The sequence below is a fragment of the Colletotrichum spaethianum genome (assembly GCF_022836535.1).
Source record: "Colletotrichum spaethianum MAFF 239500 DNA, contig02, whole genome shotgun sequence".
Classification (NCBI taxonomy): domain Eukaryota; kingdom Fungi; phylum Ascomycota; class Sordariomycetes; order Glomerellales; family Glomerellaceae; genus Colletotrichum; species Colletotrichum spaethianum.
In genome coordinates, this window is record NW_026054772.1 from 2,139,764 (window position 1) to 2,159,016 (window position 19,253).

Consider the following 19,253-nt stretch of genomic DNA (forward strand, 5'->3'; position numbering starts at 1 on the left):
GTGAAGATCTTCTGCCCAGCACTTACGACGATGATCGCACATCGTTATCTCTGATGCAGTCATTGGCGAGACGGATCAGTAAAGCGCAAGAAAAGACTCCCCTCTTATGTGACGAATGCATACCTACACCAAAAGCAAGCAGCCAGTTCAAGTCTTTGGAGAACCAGCCTTGGAAGACAATGGCCCGGAGGCCGGGGTGCGCAGCTTGCTTGGCGCTGACTCGCAGGAAGGGAGTCCCTTGTGAGGTTAAGCGTCCTCGGAGCCACACGAGGGCCTCGTCTACGCCGATGATTACCGTCGGCCAGCGGGATGTGAGGTAACGGATATACATGAGGTTGCATCGTAGCCACCACGCGATGGACGTTTTTCGTAGTGTAGGTCATTTCTAGTCCCTCCCCTTCTCCCACCGGGTCCCCACTTGGATCAGCAAATATGTGGAATGAAAGGGCCGATCTGATTGCGCAAAGTGACTCCAGGTTGAGAGGCGGCTCATGGACAGTCCAAGTCGATCCTAGAGAGAGCCGTTTCAGCCCGCCGCGAGGGAGTAACGATGAAAATCTAGCGTCTCATCAGAGTCTGCAGGAGGAAACAGCCGCCAGGGGGCTAAATCCAATAGTTGGTTGCTCTTAGCAGATGGTGTGTGTGGGATGCATGCGTGCTCGGTTGGTAGTACGGATTGAGAGCAAGAGAATGGTGGGTGGTGACATCTTATCAAGTACCGCCTGATCTTCCTGATGAACCAACCGCAGGCGATTGGACGACTGGCGGTGACACACGGCAGAGGTTCCATTGAGGCATAGCTTTCCGGTTGTCATGTACTCTGCTCTCGGCATTGTTTACACAGGCTGCGCACTCCTTACAATTGCCGCACAAAGTTCGGTGCAAGCTGGTGAGCATTACAGCCCAGTCAATTCGGTGACCCCTCGATCATTCTTGCCTACCACCAAAAAAAAAAAACACTGCTTGACACTGTCCAAGCTGATGTGCCCGACTCTCAAGAGTCTTCTCCATGAGTGTTTCAATCCCCGCGGCTGACGTCTCGGCATACGAGACGAGTCATCGGACAAATGGCCACTCTTATTTGTCGATGATGAGACAGACTTATGGAGATGTAGCTTGATCCCACGCACATCACTGTCCTGGTGTATGCGGGACCAAGTGCGACGTCGGCAGGCCCTGAGATCAAGCCCCCCTTCGGGATGTGGTGAAGGTGACTTGTGTCGTTGCTTGGCACCGTAGACTGAGAAGGTGACGAGGGATGAGAGGGGCTAGCTTTTACGACATGGAAACTCAGCCATGGCCCGGGCCCAAAGCCAACAATGGTGGATCCCGTAGTGCAGCCAGGGCGGTGATCCGAGGGAAAAGTCGGGCTGTGCAGTCATAAGCCCATCGAAGACATGATCCGAGATCGCAGCCGAACTGGAGCTGGAGACCGGAAAGCAACATGGATACCATCGAACGATTCCACAGGGCATGGCCCGACAGTGGTTGGCAGGTTGGAAGTTGTGGGTACTGGACCGGAGCATGGTACTACCTGTGTACATGGAAGTGCGTGAGTGAGTGGGCGAGTGAGTGACAAACCTGAGTGAGCGGGAAGTCTGGGAAGTCCTAGTGAAAAATCCAAAAAACCAGCGGCTAGCGACAGGCCCTGGGTGGGGGCCTTGCGAGCAAGATAATCTTATCAATCAGATCAAAAATTCCTTTTTCAATCTCCCCTTCCCCCCGTTCCCCTCCAGTCCGTTGTGTCCCTCCAATCCCCTTCCCCCCCTCCGCTCTGCTTGTTGTTGTCGGTTCCCCTCCAAACCGACGCAGGACTTTACCAGCCCACACCATCTTCCGGATTGTCGGAAGAAAAAGGAACAAACCAAAAATCTTCCCCCATCACCAACTCTCACCACTTGCTCTTGAGGAACCATTCTTTGGCATCTCACTCTCTTATTTTCGTCACTTCTCGAAAACCACTTACATACCAACAACACAGCCACCGTACTCGGCATTGGTGCCCACATTGTCACAGCTCTCGGCCACGACGAACACGCATCGACAGAGTCGTGTGCATCGCATCAACCCCCGAACAGACCTATCAGCTTTAAAGTCACTGTAGGGGTATTTGATCGAACGCCCTCAGCATCAGCCCAGATCGCCAAGCGTCCTCGTTACAATTCCTTGGGCAACGTCGATTTCCTTCTAGGAAGACAAGTTTTTTATTGAGAGAAACGCTCAACCCAAACACGCATTCTGTTGCGCACGTTTCTGGCGCTTTTTACTTTAAGCCTGCCGTCTCGTTCAATCTAGACAGCCGAGCGTCACCACCTGAGCCGAACCGCACTCTCGGATTTACCAGCTGGCAAATATCTGCAGGCCACTATTTTGCCACCTGCCACTGGTACCTCTCAGCTGTCAGTGCTGCATCCCACTTTCCACTAGCGAATGAGCGGCCATACCGAACCCCGCCTGCGGAACCACCCTGCTGCTCGCTCGTCCCTTCCATGATGGCCGCCGCCTCAGGTGTTTCCACCTGCGTCTCCTCCTCCTCTTCCCACCAACACAACTCTCCCTCGACGTTCTCTCCCGTCGCCTCACCACCAGAGACCGACGGTCGCAGCGTTTACAGCGCCGCCTCCCGCTCCAACTCGGTTGTTTCGACGCCCGTCTCCGCCGCTTCGCCCACTGCGAGCACCCCCGGCGGCGCACCGACGCCAACCCCGAGCGGCCCGACAAATGCCTCCTACGCCCCGCATCAACTACCTGCCATCAGACCAAACGCTGCGCAACCAATATCGGTCAGACCGCCCCAGGTCTTGAACAAAATGTCCATGGCCTCCGTCATCAGTCCGCCGCCCACCGCCGAGGCACCCAAGATGTCCATGACCACCAAGGAATGGGTCATCCCTCCCAGGCCGAAGCCTGGTCGCAAGCCCGCCACCGACACGCCACCCACCAAGCGCAAGGCCCAGAACCGTGCCGCCCAGCGGGCCTTCCGCGAGCGCAGGGCCGCGAGGGTTGGTGAGTTGGAAGAGCAACTGGACGAAATTCGTGAGGGCCATGAAAAGGCCGAGAAAGAGCTCAAGGACAGGGTGCACGGCTTGGAAATGGAGCTGCAGTCCTTCAAATCCCGATGCCTCGTCCTCGAGAACATGTTGGATCGCGAGAGGAAGGATCGCGTCAAGGCCGAGACCGAGCTCGAGGGCCAGAAAAGACGTTGGAGCGAGCAGGCCCTAGCCCCTAGACGCCTGCCGTCCCCTCGCCGCCGGGACTCCCAGCTCACCCACCATGAGCCCCCTACTCCCTCGGTCGGCCACTCGAACCAGCCCTTTTCTATCTCACAGATCGTCTCCCCCCAGGACTCGACGCACATGGAAGACTCTCCCGCCCCGTTTGGCTGCGGGTCATGCGGCCCTGACGGCTGCGCCTGTGCCAACGACATTCTCACCGACACCGTCACAGGATGCGGTAACTGCACTCTCGGAGGCCGCTGCGCATGCCTTGAGGAGACTATCAAAAGCGCCATCATCTCGGACTTGAAGAGAGCGCCCTCACCTTCGGCAGTGACTTCCACTGAGAAGCGTCATCGCGCCGAGCCGACCCCGCCAGAGGAGGAAACGGAGATTGACTTTACTGCCATGTTCTCCAAGAAGCCACCCGTGCATCAGCCGACGACCTCGACTCTCATGCAATCTCAGCCTCAGCTGCCTTCCATGGCTTTTAAGGATTCCTGCGGGTTCTGCAAGGACGGAAGCTACTGCCTCTGCGCCGACACGTCCATGTCCCTCGGCCCTTCTGCCACTACCGACTACGGCCCTCCCCCCGCCTACTCCCAACAGACCCAGACCCCTCCTCCTTCGGAGAATGACGCCGTCCCCCCACCCATGCCCATGGAGATCGACGCCGACGGTGCCGTCAAGCTTCGTCCCCGTCCCCAGACAAGCCAGCCCGTCGCCCCGGTATCCCGTGGCTGTGGCCCCAAGGGTCCCGGATCGTGCGCCCAGTGCCTTGCCGACCCCAAGTCCGGCCTCTTCTGCCGCGCCCTGTCTGCAAACTTTGAGCGCAGCGGTGGAGGCTCCGGTGGCGGCTGCTGCGGTGGTGCCGGTGCTGGCGGCGGATGCTGCAAATCCGAGTCGGCGCCCCCTCGTCTTCCGGCCAAGGGCAAGCTCGGCCTAAGCCTGAGCTGCGCGGAGGCCTACCAGACCTTGTCCAGCCATCGCAACTTTGAAAAGGCTGCCGACGACATTGGCTCTTGGCTACCCAAGCTCCGCGCTGCACCCAAACCGGGCCAAACCCTACCATCACCCTCCCGTCTGCCCATTGAGGTCGAAGCGGCAAGCATCATGAGCGTGCTCAAGGACTTTGACATCCGCTTCGGGAGAGGACAGTAAACACCTCTACGGCGCGAGACATGCTTCATGATTTGGGAAGAGGCGGCGGTTATCAAAAGGCCCCCTGGTTCCTCAACAAAAGAGGCCAGCAACGGCCGGGTTGGATGGTTGATGTGCATATGAGTCTACAAAATGGGAAAAAGGCGTTTGGGTCGCAAGAGACGACTATTTATTTGTTTACAACACTGGCTACGCAATGCGCCAAAAGGACACAAGCTAGCTTACTACCGGGGAAGGGAGGACTCTTGCTTCGTTACATGGCATTTGGCCAAGGCCGAGATGGCTGGTGGCACTCTTGTTTGTTCTTGTCTTGCACATATACTTGCTGGTTCTGTGCCCTGGAATGAGGCGAATACAGTCACAATTATTGGTACCATCACTCAAAAGTCTTCCATGTCCTGCAACATACCGTGACCGTCCTGTCCTTCCTTGATGTACAGGTCTCCCCTCCTGCACCTTCTAAATGTGCCCATGGGCCTCTCTTATGGTTCATTCTATGAACAAGAGGATTCCATCACCGGGAGGGGCCTATGGTCGTGTTGCACTTCTGTACCAATCACCATAGAGACAAGCCTTGTTACAACATCACTCAACGACGATGCAGCTTCATGAACAGACCCAAGCCCATATTTCCATATCCTAGTCATGATGATACGTAGAAAAGTGGTATATCCTCCAACAAAACCTCACATACTCGCTGCCAAATGAAATAAAATAAAAAGCCCATCACCAACATGAGGTGGCTAGCAAAGAAGTAAAACAAAACCCTCGAGGAAAAAAGAACAAAAGGCGAAAGAGCAAACCCGTCTGCCCTATCGCTGCCAAGTGGCAAAGACCCCAAGACCAACCCTCCCTAATTGTAGATGCCTTGTGTATGTATACGTCTTGAAGAATGAGACCATTTAACCCGCAAATCATCCCAGAAATCCAACCCGCCTCCAAGGTCGTGGGAGGAAAACGAAACCAAGGCAGGCCAAGTAAAACAAAGATTAAATAGAATGGGGCATTCAACTGGCTGCCATCTAACCCATGGCGTTGAACTCATTCTGGCGGAGAAACGAAGTGGCAAGCTCATCGCCGCCTTGTTCAGCTGCCTGGAAGAAATGGACAGCCACGCACATCAGCGCGGGATCGCTGCGAACATCTCCGTCTTTGGAGCCCGAATCCTGCCCGGGGTGTTGAGAGCCGACAGATCCGCCGAGGCCAGATGCGCCCGCAGTACGGTTTCTGTCCCCAGCATAGAGTCTGGCGCCAGGACCGGTTCGTCCAGACGCGCCGGCGTACTTGTCCATGACGGCTTGTTTGAAGACCTCACGCGGCTTGGAGAGGGGCAACGTGGTCCGCTCCACAAGCTCGGGATTGGAGAGGTAGAAGATTGCCAACTCTCGCTGGGCTGTTGGCAGGCCCTCCTTCGCCGTGATGGTCCACATTTTCCCTGCCTGTGCTAGGCTGTACGCTGTTGTCACAGGAGGAGGTGAATCGGTTTCTAGCCGTTCTGGATCCTGGATGGGTGTGTCGTTCGTCGTCTTGCGGGTACTCGTGTACACGCCCTGCACCTCGTCTGCTACTTCAATCATGGTGCGGCACACTTCTTGCTTGAGGCCCAAGGCAGCTAGGCCAGTGTCCCAGAATGCCGTGCCCTTGTCTGTGTTGTCGAGGATGGCTGGGTTAACGAAAGCTGCAATGAACTGCAAATCTCTAAAGAGAGTCTTCGGGCGGATGGACGCATCTCGAAACAGTGCCCGGAGAACGTTAGTGACAGCATCAGTCGTTGATGAGTTGCCTGAAACACCATTGCGATTCTCGGTGGTACTTTGGCGCATCTGGTGAGGACCCATGGCTGGTGGCGAGGTAAGAGGTGATTGCAGCAGTGTGTGCGAACGTCTTCCCCTGACGTTATCGATTGCTTCTTCTAGCGGGTTTGAGCGACCGTTCCCTGCAGGGTCATCACCTGGGCCGGACATGAATTCTTGTCGGTTCCATCCTAGTCTCGACCTTCGCGAACCACTTGCCAGAGATGCGATGATCAGCTGTTGTAGCTCGTAGAGAGCATTCAATTTGGCATGTGGGTTTGGGTGGACACTGAACATGCGAAGCAGACGTTGGAAAGCCTTCTTGAAAGGGAACTCGGGTGTGGACTCCTTGGGGGACGGCTTGGGTCGAGCGGCTACGGTGTCGCTTGTGGCTGGGCTGTCGTTTCCTGGGGCGCTGGCGGTTTCCGTGGTTTCGGAGTTCTTGTCCGTCTCGCCAGCGCCTCGTAAGTTGCCAAAGCTCTTCTTCTTTTCAATGACACGCGGTCTAAGGGACAGCTTGCCAGACTTCCCCGATCTCCGCGCGCGTCTATCAAGGGCATCGCGCCTATCAATACACTCCTGGCCCAAAGTGGAGAACCAATCATCTGTCTCTGAGCCGCGCGAAAACACGAGAGTGCCCAAATCGGACAGCAATAGGCTGACCAGTGTCTGGCGTAGCTCGTTGAGGAAACGGGCCTTCTCTTCCGACAGGCGCTGTTGGTGAATCGTCTCATTAGACGATGCCGAAGTACCTGGCCTGCCAGTTGACTGGCTTGCATGAGAGCCCATTGAAGGATGAGAGTGCTGGAACACGCTGGATAGGTTTGTCATGCTTGTTGTTGGGGACTGGGCGCGGGACGTCGTCGAACTCGGTGAGATGGCCGACTGAAACGGCGACCAAAACGTAGAACTTGAATCGATGGTGTGGACGGGCGACGAGACGCCAAAATAGTCCTGTCCATCTATGATGTCGGACAAGACTGTGCTTGCCCTCGAGAAACGGTAACTGCCAGAGTCGAAAGACTGCTGACTTGAGTTGTGAGCCGACATGGCCCGCAGGTCCCGCACAGAGCTGGGTCGACCGGTAGACATGAAACGCCGGTCTGGGTCACTCATGACGCTCGCGGTGTCGTCAAATGTGTGATCTCTGTCGCGAGGGCCTCCTCTGCCCGTCTCCAGATTCCGCCTATCCCGTTGGTACAGCTCACTCGACCACAAAACGGGACCGTCCATGATCGACTCGCCAACCAGCTTTGATATACAGGTGTCCACTTCGCAGCAGAACCTGTGTATGCGTTCCTCTCCGCAACAAAAGTTTTCAACCCCTGCCTGTTGAAGCCACCGCGAGGTTTTGTCTGCCTGGTCGTCGCTTAGCTTGTTGGGCCCGCCTTGCTCTTCGGAAGCGGCGAGAAGGTCCATAATCTGCGTCTCGGTGCGATAAAGATAGCTTGACGCAGGCCCCCTTGAAAGATGGGCGCGATTTCGTTGATATGAGTTGTATCGCCGCTGCATGCCCATGGTCTTGAGAGCAGCACAGATGTTGCGGCTCTGTTCGTACGGCGCAGAATTGCGAACATCCGTCACGTACCACATTTTATCGCGGAGAGCGCGGAGACGCTTCATCATTGCGTCAATGAGTCCTTCGTGTCGCTCCTGGCTTTGCTTAAGCCAGACAAGCCAAGCGTCATACTCCTCGATGGCAGACGCACATCGGCGGATCGAATCCCGCGGTCCTCGGGAGAAAATATTCAACAGTATTGCGAAGCCATTTCGCCGCAGGGACTCTGAGCTAAGCGCGTTGAGTTGCTGCAACGTTTTCCAGTAAAGATGCGCCGACACAAAGTCAGCTTGCGCTCGAGATTGGGCAGAGGCGGCGGTAAGCATGGCAATGAGGACCGAGGGCGGCTCAGCATCTGCCTCAGCACTCTTTCCCGCCTCTTTTGTGGATGCGCTGTCATCCTCTTGCAAATTCTCTCGCGATGAGTTCGTCTGCGCTTCGGCTTCGCGTCTGCGATAAGGGTTCCTGCTATGGGTAGACTTTTCGGCAGTAATGATTTTGTTCTTTGATCGATACTTTTTGATGCCAGTAGCGCGATTGCTGAATTGTGCCCGGACACCTTCTGGCTCAATACTTGCTGGTATTTCAAAATCTTCGACGAGCTTCAAAATCGAATCCCTAAGCTGGTGGTAGTCTTTGTCTAGCTCGGGCTTGTCGTCAATCTCGTCATCGTCAGTATCGCTAGTAGAGGAGTTCTCCTCTTCTTCAACCTCTTCGTCAGGGTCGTAGGTCATCTGACTCGATAAACTGTTCCCATCGGCTGAAATGAACAAAACAGCCCATCGTTCAGCACATGGGTGGCATGAACCCTGAACAACGTCCATTCCAACCTGAGCTCCCAGTTCACGAAGGGCAAAGCGCAGACGATAACCGTCATCCTCGTAATTGCTAAGACGTCTCTGAGCTAAGGGGTCCAGAACAGGCGGCGAGTACCGCTGAGGTGAGCCGGTCCTCTGCTCGTCCAAAGTCGTCTCGCGAGACGTTGTAGCGTCGCTGAGAACGGATGATGCACTCGTGCTAAGGATTGAAGCCGTGTCAAAATTGCTCCGAGGTGCTCCCATGGAAATTGGTTGTGAAATCGCTGAAAAGCCCGAGATCGACGGGGCTCCTGATCTCAAACCGCTGGACTGGGCTGACATGGGACGGCGTTCGGGGAACAATGCGTTAACCAGCGTAACTAGGTCAGCCGGGCTCACGACCAGGTAGGGATGAACCTCGACAGTCTCCCGGAGTGAGGTAATGGAACGGGCGGGCAACAGCTTGGCCGGAGGTCTTTGCGATCGGGACCGTTTGAATCGGTTCAAAATACTGTCCACGTGCCCCTGGATCTTGGGCGGAGTCGAGACAGTGCCCTTCTTGTTCCAAGTGATTTCCACGACCAACTGCTGCGCCCTCATGGCGACTTGCTTGAGAATTTTTTGTCGGCCATACTCGGTGATGTGGTAATCGCCCATGAGACCATGGCTTTCTGGATGAATGACGACGCCGAGAAGAAACACGGAGAAAAGCCACTTGTACACAAACCAGTTTCGCGTGCCCTCGACGAGCTTGCTATCCAGCTTCTTCAAAATGGCGTTACCCAGTTCAACGAGACCTTCGGGAATACCGGTCGCATCCTCGTCATCGATGATCTCGAAGAGCTCGTTGACAGCCCTGTCGTAAAACTCCTCAGCGGCGATACTGTCCTTGGCTGTCCAGTCCGCGAGGTTGAACCTTGTCCCGTGTTGGTCCTCGGCCTTGTCCAAAAGAAAGGCGCCATCCTCAAGAATCTTCATCAGATACCATTCCATGTTGGATTTCCCGGACCAATCACGCATGGCGGTCCAGACATTGAGTACGGAAATCAGCATGGGCTCGCTGCTGGCCTTGGACTCGGTGATCAGTCTTGCGAGTGCTGTTCCCCATATCTCGGTTCGGCGTCTATCTTCCGCGCTGTCGGGGCCGGCAGAGTTGGCAAAGCAGGTATGAACCAATGCTGACAAGGGATCATGCCGCTGAAAAGACAGCAGGCGCTCAATAGGATTGGGTGAATGTACAGGTCCCCGGCTACTTGGTCCAGCGTGACCCCGGGCAGTAGCGCGACCGTGGTAGGGCAGAACAGATTCTACAGGTTCCAATCCCTGGTGAAACATGGTAAAGGCATTCAGTTCTGTAGGGGTTAGAGAACACAACCTTGTGGCCAAGTAGTCTGGGTTGGTCCTGATCTGGGTCAAGAAGTTCAGGAAGATTTCTCTGACAGAAGCCGGCAACTCTGAGAGGAAAGGGGTCATGGATCCAAGCGAGCTGGATCCTGATGTTGATTTCGGTGGCGTATCCAGGCTTTCCGAAGAGGCCAGAGCAGGGGACTGGAGAGAGTCCATCTCAGGTTCCAAAAGAGCATAGCGTCGTAGCTCGTCGCAGCTCTTGCGCACATCGTGGATGGCGTTGAAGAGTGAAGCAAAAGTCTTCTTGTCATCGGATCGAAAACAGTCAACCAAGTTCTTCCGGGCAATCTCACCGCAGCGGTTCAGGCGGGCAGACAAGGCAGTGGAGATGAGGTTCCTCTGTAGGCGTATCCTTGTATTCGCGCGCTTGCGCTCCTGATACTTGGATAGTCTCACCAAATGGGCAAGCTCCTCTAGGGTTGTTGTGTCAGGCTCGGGCGCCAAATGAGGGTTCGCATACAAGGACGGATCCGGAAGCAGAGCCTGAGAGAGCGGAGGCGAGGATGTCTTGTCGGCGGCCGACGCAGGCGCTGCTTCGGACGAAGGCTCCATTGTGGCCTTGACGGGCGATGTGGCAGTGGGTGTAGACGCTTGGGCAATCACGGGCTTCTGGTGCGACCTGGAGGCGGGTCTCCGGGGTATGTCTTCGCTACGGCGGACGGGCACAGTTACGGCCTCTGCGCTGCGGGTGGGACTCGGGGATCTTTGGCGGCGGGAACGGAAGGAAGTGTTGTAGGTCTCGGAGGGTGGCGTCGGTGATCGAGGCTGGTTCGCGTCATCTTGAGAGGCAGCTGTAGCGCAATAAGCAGCAGCCGTCAGTAAGTGAAGAAAGACACAAGAGAGATGAAGATCGTGGGTAGCATGGCTGTGTGCGACGTACAGGCAGACACTATGCGAACTGGCGAGGAAAGGGAACGCTGCATGGAAATCATAGTGCGACCATGAGTAGAGACGGCGCAAGGCGACCGGGCAGCTTCAGCAGCAACTCTCGTGCAAGCTGGAAGCTGTGCTGTCGCGACCGTGTGATGTCGTCGATTGTGCGCTGCTCACAATGAATGTCGGAAGCTGGCGGGTGGATACGATGTCTGCTGTAGGGGCGGGGCAGATTCAGTAACCAACAGATCGAGCGGGAAGGAGAAAGATGTGGAGGAAGGGAAAGGAGAGGTCGGCGCAATGCCAGTTCCTCGTGAAGTCGGGCGCGTGGTTTCGGCGGTCGACAATGTTCAAGTTGGAATATCGACGTCGGGGAGAATCCTGAAAAGGAGGAAAACAATCAGGAACCAAACAAGTAAGTCGAGGCCTGGTTGCTGTTGGAGTTTAAGGTAATGCGGGAGGAAGGGACGGGACAAGAAAGGCAAGGGTTGCAGGGCGAGGGAACGCACGGCAAGCAAGCAAGCAAGCAACAAGGCAAGGAAGGCAAGGCCAGGCACGACACGACAACGGGGGGGGAGAAGGTGGGCTGGCAGTTGGGAAGAGGTACGGTACGTACCACAAGGTACCTGGAACGCCCTGGCGACGTGCGGCAGGACGTGGAAGGAACAAGACGTGGAGCAGGAAACGAACGACAGCTCGATGGAGACAGACACATGGTCGACCACGCTGAGGTGAGCTGCAGAGAGAGTGTGGTAGCTGCAAGTGACAAGACATGAGGTACCGGCAGAGAGGCAGAGGGGCAGAGAGAGGCCCCACCTTCCGACTTGCTGGACCAACCCAACAGCTGGAAAGCAGGGGTGCCCCGATGGGCCCGGAACCAGGACCGACCGGGCAGGAGCAGGCCAGCGGTTAAGGAAGGGAAGGGACTGGGCTGCCAGCAACAGGGTGAATGCGTGGCAGGCAGGAGCGACAGGGCAGACCCAAGGTTTGATTTTGCTGCTGCTTCCTTCCCTGCTGCTGCGAACCGCTGGCGATCTTGTCGTGTTTTGGCACGTAGTGTAAGTGGTGAGTCTCAAACCATGAAGAAGAAAAAAATAAAGAAGGAGGAGGCAGACCGAACACAAGTTTCCTTTAGTACGTACCTGCTGCTCGCATACAATGAGCAGCGCCCAGTCCGATAGCATTTAACGTATCGTAGAACATTCCATGAATGTGCAACTACTCATGATCAGTTGATGATGGAAAGGTACATGGTTTTGGTGCGTGATCGTGGCTTCCTTCCAAGTACCCTTTGTTGCAAATGACGAGGCGGGTAGCGTGGGGTAGAGGCTGGAGGGGGAGGAAGTACGGAGGGGGAGAAACGGACCTAGACCGAACGAAGCTAGAAGCAGCGGATGGAGCATGCCTTTCCCACCTGCCACCTCATAAAAATTGCGATGGCAAAGGAGGAACGAATGAAAAGAAGCGACAGAGAGAGGGAGGAGCAGAGCCGAAGTCTTGAGACTGGAATATGCGGAGAGTCGAACAAACATTGGACGAAAACCAAAAGAAAAGAAAAAACCGTTGCCCGCCAACGCACTCTCGCACTAGAAGGAGGGAAAAAACAAAGCACCAGCCAACGCTCAAATTCCCATTCAGCACAAGTCGAATCCCGGTCCTGGTGTGGTCGAATCTCTACCGGTACTGCCACACACAATGCGACCACAAGACACAAGACAGGCCATCCATCACCGCGCCGTTGCTTTTGTTGTTGTTTCGATCGCCACGCGAACGAACACCAGTACCAATAACTGAGTGAACAAGCAACGAGAAACCTCGATATCCCCCCAGCTAGTGCTGTTGTGCTGCTACGGAGACCAACAAGTCATTAACTCCGGTTCCAGCTACACTCATCCACAAGGCCCCCATGGGTATCCCAACTCTGTCCACTCCGACCAGATCAGAGCCAGGATCAACCACAACGACTGCATGACATTTCCTCTGATTGACTTTGGCATCGTCATCTCCCCCTGCCTCAGCTGTTCTTGTCGCTGTGTCTGTCTTTGCTCTGGGCGCAACGACAACGCCCACAGTCGCCAAAACAGACTGTCAAACAGACACAGAGAACCCCGATCGAGTTTCCCCCCTCGCCTTACTGCCCGTGGCAGGACACAAACCGCCGCGCCTCTTTGTGCATCGGCTTTCTGCTCATCACATCGGACACAGCTGTCACTTGAAGAATACGTACTGCACACTCATTCGCCCGCGATACCGAGCATGCATCAGCCCTTTTGTCCTGCAGAGAGAACACCGCCGCCTGGACCTGGAGCCAGACGGTCCATCGTCCGTGGTCCACGGTACATACTTTGAGTACGGCTCCGATGCAGCAGACCTGTCAGGTTTCTTTGGGCCCCAGAGAAGCGGTCTGCAGCATGAAATTCAGTTGCAGGCGGACTGGCCATGCCATGTTGTCCACCTCATCAGCGTTTCGCGAACTGCCCCAACAAAGTCGGACAAATCACCGCTCACCGACGGGCCAATAAATGCTGCAACAGCGATACTGACAAGGCAACCGCCCGAAGCAGCACCACGCAGCGCAGCCACGAGGGGAGAATGAAAAGACGGATGAGAAAAAAAACTCACTTCTGCTTCTGGCCGCCTTGATGAGTTGGCATGCATAGCCTTTAGGCCTCTCGTTTTGGATCCTCAACCACCCAATGCGCCCTGTCTGAGACTTGAAGACTTGGGTACTTGAGCCCGCCGCTCCCAACCCACGGCTTCTCCGCTGCTCCAGGACACCGACATAGAGGACAGCCACCCTGGTCGCCCACTACCCAATCTGCGTCGTCCACGAGAGCTGGCACGCCATGCCAACACATCACAGGGACCCAAATAACACCCCCGCCCGCCCAACCAGCATCAACCCGCACCATCCCATCTGTTGCTTCAATCATCACCGCGACCGCCTCCCTCACCACCATTTCTGACCCCTGGAGCCAATCGTCGGCTGCCGAGCCGCTCCCTCTCCTGCCACTCTCCTATGCAGCAACGTTCGGTGCGCCGCCGAGCCCAGTCTAGGTATCACTGGCAATGTCCACAGAGACGGCCGGCAGACCGAACCACCGAATCCCACACCGCACAACCGTCAGCACGTCTAATACTCATGCTTCCGGTGCGAGGCGTTGCCATGTGTTGGCATGCACTCGCGGCATCGTGTACTCCGTCGTTCTACCTAATTCGCGCAGCACGAAACCCTTCAGGATCTTGTATTCGTCCGCACCAGAAAGGCCGCCGCCCATGTTGCCACCGTATGACCGTCGACTATCAACTTTGGGGGGTTCCATATGCGTAGTTGTTCGGTCATCTCGCAATCTTTGGCACACGACTGCGACTGGGAGGCTTCCCATCTCAAAGCGCATGAAGTCTCGCCTCGGCGGCGGACGGCGGCTTGCGATCCTCTCCATCCAGAAGCGCCCATGGCAAAGGAACTAACCAGTATGCGTTTTGCCTTCTGCTGCCCCCTTGCATCCCATCCCGACCTACAAGTATGGGTTTCGGGCCTCTAAAATGGTCTCTACCGCGCAGCTGGGTAGATCCAGCCACTCCGCGCCGCCAGACTGGCAACCCACTGATCCCGTACCACAACCGCTCGCCCGCCCACCTAGCAGCACAAACTACAGCACTACTATGTAGATTACCTCTCCATCCCGCTCCTGGACTGCCAATGGATCGCTCGCCTCATGCACGTCAGATTCGCCAGTCATGTTCGTTCGTCCCAAGCTCAAACCCCCATTCGCTCTGCCGCCCCTTGCCCATCGTGCATCCACTCCCGTTTCCCGCCCGCCAATTGAGCCCTATCTGCTACGGTGCCTGCAACTCATTTGCTGCAAGAATGCAGCTCGCTCAGCTTGTTTTGCATGTCTTCAGGGGGCCTCGTGAGCTCATATCTGTAATGTATCCAGAAGCCCCGGGGATGTCACTATCGGATTCGTACTGTCGGTGAGTGAAGGTCATGGTTGGATACGGATACCACTTGGATCGAAAGCTCGCGTCAAGGTCCTAGTGGCAACAGCTGCTCTCTTGGTCACAGCATAGTCAGAGAGTCAAGCAACTGTTGTCAATCTGTAGAGAGCGCCGAGCCTTGGAAGCCGCCCAATTGCTGATCCAATGACAACAACACGTTGGATCCGTCAGCCGACGCTGACCTCTTGATGCAATCCTGCCGGAGTCCCATTAATACCGTCTCCTAATGGGCCATCGGGATTAGGGCTGCATATGCCATCGTGGTTCAAACTGCGCTCCCGACGCTAATATGCAGGCATAAGCCCAGCTGCTGGACCCTATCGTCAGCACGCTGTGTGACTGTTTGTTGTTCCCTCTGATGAGGCCTCTCGGCTCTGGAGCCTTGGCCGCTGTGTGACCACTTGCGCTATGATTCTAGGTCATCATGCACAATACTCCAAGGGTCCAGCTGGAATGTGTCAGTCCCACACCTCGGCCGGGGTTGGTCCTCCTGCCTTAGCCTCAACGCCGGTAACTTTCCTGTGGCCATGGGAGATGCAAGAATTTGGGCGAAGGCCTCCCACTAACACTTGCCATGCCGCGCTTCCGAGGCCAGGGAAGCGTCGGGCCAAAATATGACGACGAAGAAGAATCGCGCATTCAGAGGCCGATTGTTTCTCAGCCACCTCACATTGTGGCGAGACTCTTCTCTGCTAGTGCGATCTGCTGAGCTAGCGAGAAGCCAGCTGTGAGACCGTGAGAAAACTGCCAGTTGGCATATTTTGTTGACATGCTATGCCCAGAACCATTCTTTGCCACTCAGTTTTCAAAACGTCTTGGGTAAGCTGGCACCGGTAGAAAGAATCGAACTAAGACAAGTCTGATGTCTAGCCAAAACGTTTCAGTATCTGCTAGGCTAGAGATGCCAGTTTGGACATTTTGCAAGTCAAAAAGCAGGTAAATTCGTTAAGCCTCAGTCCAACATGTTTTGCTTCTCTATCAATAACACTGAGCTGGACTCGAACTGCGTCCTGAATACAATCATATGAAATAGTGATACAGCTTTAGGAGTCACTTGGGGTTATACGGCCTAGGTATCAGAAACACATAACCATCAAGCATTGAACCCCAAGATTATTTCTCATGTGGTCACCCTGACCGCAGGACACTAACGGTATTGTTGCATTCTCGATCTTGGAGACATGAAGACTCGGAGGATGCGTCGTTAAGCTCCAAGACTCTGAATTCTGAAAATGTTAATAAAGTAGTATACAGATTATGTGTCAAAGCCGTGACATTTGATGCAACATTCCCCGAAAGAGTGTACTCGGGGCAGTGGTTGTGTTTGAAGTTGAGGACGTTCAGACTACAAGGATTCTCACATCTGTTTACAACCGTCTCGAGAAAGCCCTATTTCTCTCGGTACAACAAAGAGTTCAAGGAGAAATCAGGAATCCGAACGTCCTTGTCCGCTATGTTCTTGCTGGTGCTGCGGCCAGCATCCCTGGTCTTCCAATTCTCACCCCCAATCAAACTTTGTCACTAAGGTGGCATCCTTGAGACCGACAAGACACGTGGGACAACAACTACTGCGTAAGCAGTGCCGCGACAGCGGAGGATACTCTGCACAAGTCCTTACTTATGCTGTCGTGCAACAGGTCCAGCGACATCCAAGACATACGCTTGGCTTCCCTATCAAATCTTAGTCACCTCGAATTATGCATTGGTTGTTCATTTGAACAGCTGAACTAGTAATTTTGAAATTGACAGACCGGCTCCAGCTCTATTGTATAGGTTGCAACGCGGAGCAAGTCTCTATCTGGCCCTCAGTTGATCACATAATGTAAGACCCTCACGTCCGTAGAAAGGGAACATGATACATGACCACACTCCAGCTACAAGCCCTTCTCGAGACTTGACAAAAGGCTTGCATTGCCATATTCCACGGTAACTGAAGCAAGAATGAGTCAATGTTTCCTATTCAATAAGGCTTTCTGACGAGGCATCATTGGTCTCTTTCGACTACAATCAGTGCTTTTTGACCACCTGGGATCGTGGGGAGAACGACACCACCTACCAACGTCTTGTCCAAGACGTTCGAGCATATCGTCACTTATCCTTGATGTAAGCTTTGATATACGTGGGGCAGAATGACGCCCTGTCCTTTTGAACACAAAGGATTCCAAAGCCCGCGGAGAGAGAAGATTGGTACGTCTTTAAGTATGATCTGTGTGCTCAAGTAGTTACCGGAAGAGAAAGGTGCGACAAAAGTGTGGTTTGAAGATGAATACCCTCTAAACTCAACGAGGTTTGAATCGTTGTAGCGTTACACAATTCGAACCGAATCACTAGAGTTCTCTTTCAAACACATCTCGAAAAGATAAACGCAAGAATGGTATAAGTGAGAAGTCGTGAATGCCAATATCAACGATTAGGCCTACAAACTATCCTTACCTTCTTTTCCGGGCATGTTTTGGGTATTTAGATCTCTACAAAGATCAAAAAATACGATAAAGAAGCCCAGGACGACAGTGACAGCAGCGGACGACCGGGACAAAGGGAAAAGGAAGCAAGACACCAGGCAGATAACATAATCAAGACGTCGAATCCAAAGCTTCTCCTTTGCCCTTTTCGTCACCTGAGGAATAGGTTCAGGCAGCGGTCCCCTCCGATTAAAGTTTCGGCCCCGTCCCGGCAGCCGCCATTGTCAATTACCACTTTCAGCCACTGGACCGAACTAAGCCCTACGGAAGAAACATCCATTACGCCGGCGCCGATCACGGCAGTAATTGATTAAAACAGCCGCCGGAGCCAAGTACGAGTTCTTTTGATCCCAAAGCGGGAGTTGAATGACCCAACCGCTTTCCCATCTTGCTGTGCTAGATGGATTGGATTACAAGGCCACATCGGTTTCAAGAGTGGGCACTTTGAGCGTATTTGCGCAAGTTTGATCCGTCCGCTTCAGGCGGAGTTTCGGCCGACGGCGGCCGTAGAGGTACTCATCCCCGCGCGGAGGGACGCCGATCGGTGAAGAGACCGGCCACGCCCTTCCGAGTACAACAAAGTCATCATCAAAATCTCACTTTCATCCTTAAGATACCTAGTTGACCAGGTATTCGCAGTTGAAAAGCTCTCTCCGCGTCCATGACCTGCACCACCTCCCCTCGCGGCGCAATGCTTTCCCCTCGCGGCGCAAAAACGGCCTCCGCCCTCCACCGGCCTTGGCGCTTCGCTCTTCCGCAGACGTACTCCCCTCGAACCCCGCCGGCGTGATCTCGTTTGCGAGCGCCAGCAACGCCCTGATGCTCAAAGATGTCGCTTCCTTCGCCGCCCAAGTCCCGCTGCCCCCAGAAGTGTTCTCCTACAGCTACAGCACGGCCGGCGGCGCCTGGCTTCGCGCGGCGCTGGCTTCGCATTTGAACCTCACATTCAACCCCCACGCCCCGCTGACGAGTGACGACGTCCAGCTCGCGTCGGGCGCGACGGCTGTGCAGTGTATTCTCGCTTTCGCCCTGGCGTCCCCCGGGGAGGGAATACTCGCTTCGCGACCCGTGTACGGACGCTTCGAGCTCGACTTTGGCAACGAGATGGGCGTGGAGGTGGTGTATGCCGATACGACGCCCGAAACCTGCTTCGAGCCGGATGTGGTGGATGCTTTCGAGGCCGCGCTGCAGAGGTCTCACGAACGGGGAATCAGGATCAGGGCGGTGATGATTGTGAACCCGAACAATCCGCTAGGGAGGTGTTACCCGCGCGAGACGCTGGTGCGAATCATGCGGTTCTGCGAGAAGCATCAAATCCACCTGGTTAGCGACGAGGTCTATGGGTTGTCTGTGTTCTCGTCGTCGGGACCGTTGCCGACGTTCACGTCTGTGTTGTCCATCGACCCTGAAGGAATCATCGACCCGGACCTGGTGCACGTAGAGTACGGCCTAGCCAAGGACTTTGCGGCCTCGGGAATGCGTCTTGGGGCGCTGGTATCGCGGAACAGGGCGCTTCATGAGGCGTTTTCGAGTGTTGTGCGGTTCCATAGTCCCGCGGGGCCGTCTGTTGCGGTTGCGACTGCAATATTCGAGGACCGGGAGTGGCATGATCGGTTCATCTCCCAGTCCAGAGAGAGAATTGCCGCAGCGTATGAGTTTGTGACTGGATGCTTGAGAGATATGGGGGTAGGGTATCTTGAGGCGAACGCGGGATTTTTTGTTTACATCGACTTATCACCATGGTTGCCGCCTCGAGAAGCATATGAGTCCGAGCAGGAACGGGAGTTTGCGGTGGCGGAGAGCATTCTGGCAAAGGGTGTGTTTTTGCACCCTTGCGAGGAGCATTGTCTTGCGCCTGGATGGTTTCGGTTGGTGTACACCCAGCCAGAAGAAATTGTCGGCGAGGGCCTGAAGAGGTGGGTTGAGAGTATGAATGGCAAGGGCTCCAGCTAACGAGAATACAGAATCGGTGCTGCGCTGGCCGG

At 55.0% G+C, this 19,253-nt stretch overlaps 3 protein-coding genes across 3 annotated transcripts; 2 read left to right on the plus strand and 1 right to left on the minus strand.

Annotated features, from left to right (window-relative positions):
- Positions 1-2,492: 2,492 nt before the first annotated feature.
- On the plus strand, positions 2,493-4,376 carry ColSpa_01477 (BZIP transcription factor hapX; the record flags this gene model as incomplete). Its single annotated transcript, XM_049267689.1, has 1 exon — positions 2,493-4,376. The coding sequence occupies one exon, from the start codon at positions 2,493-2,495 to the stop codon at positions 4,374-4,376; it is 1,884 nt and encodes a 627-aa protein (XP_049123646.1).
- Positions 4,377-5,398: 1,022 nt separating this feature from the next.
- ColSpa_01478 (uncharacterized protein) lies at positions 5,399-10,483 on the minus strand (the record flags this gene model as incomplete). The annotated part of the gene is made up of 2 exons (XM_049267690.1): positions 5,399-8,626; positions 8,924-10,483. The coding sequence occupies 2 exons, from the start codon at positions 10,481-10,483 to the stop codon at positions 5,399-5,401; spliced, it is 4,788 nt and encodes a 1,595-aa protein (XP_049123647.1).
- A 7,604-nt stretch (positions 10,484-18,087) lies between these two features.
- Positions 18,088-19,221, plus strand: ColSpa_01479 (1-aminocyclopropane-1-carboxylate synthase-like protein 1; the record flags this gene model as incomplete). The annotated part of the gene is made up of 1 exon (XM_049267691.1): positions 18,088-19,221. One exon carries the CDS (start codon positions 18,088-18,090, stop codon positions 19,219-19,221), a length of 1,134 nt encoding a protein of 377 aa, XP_049123648.1.
- Between the last annotated feature and the right edge of the window lie 32 nt (positions 19,222-19,253).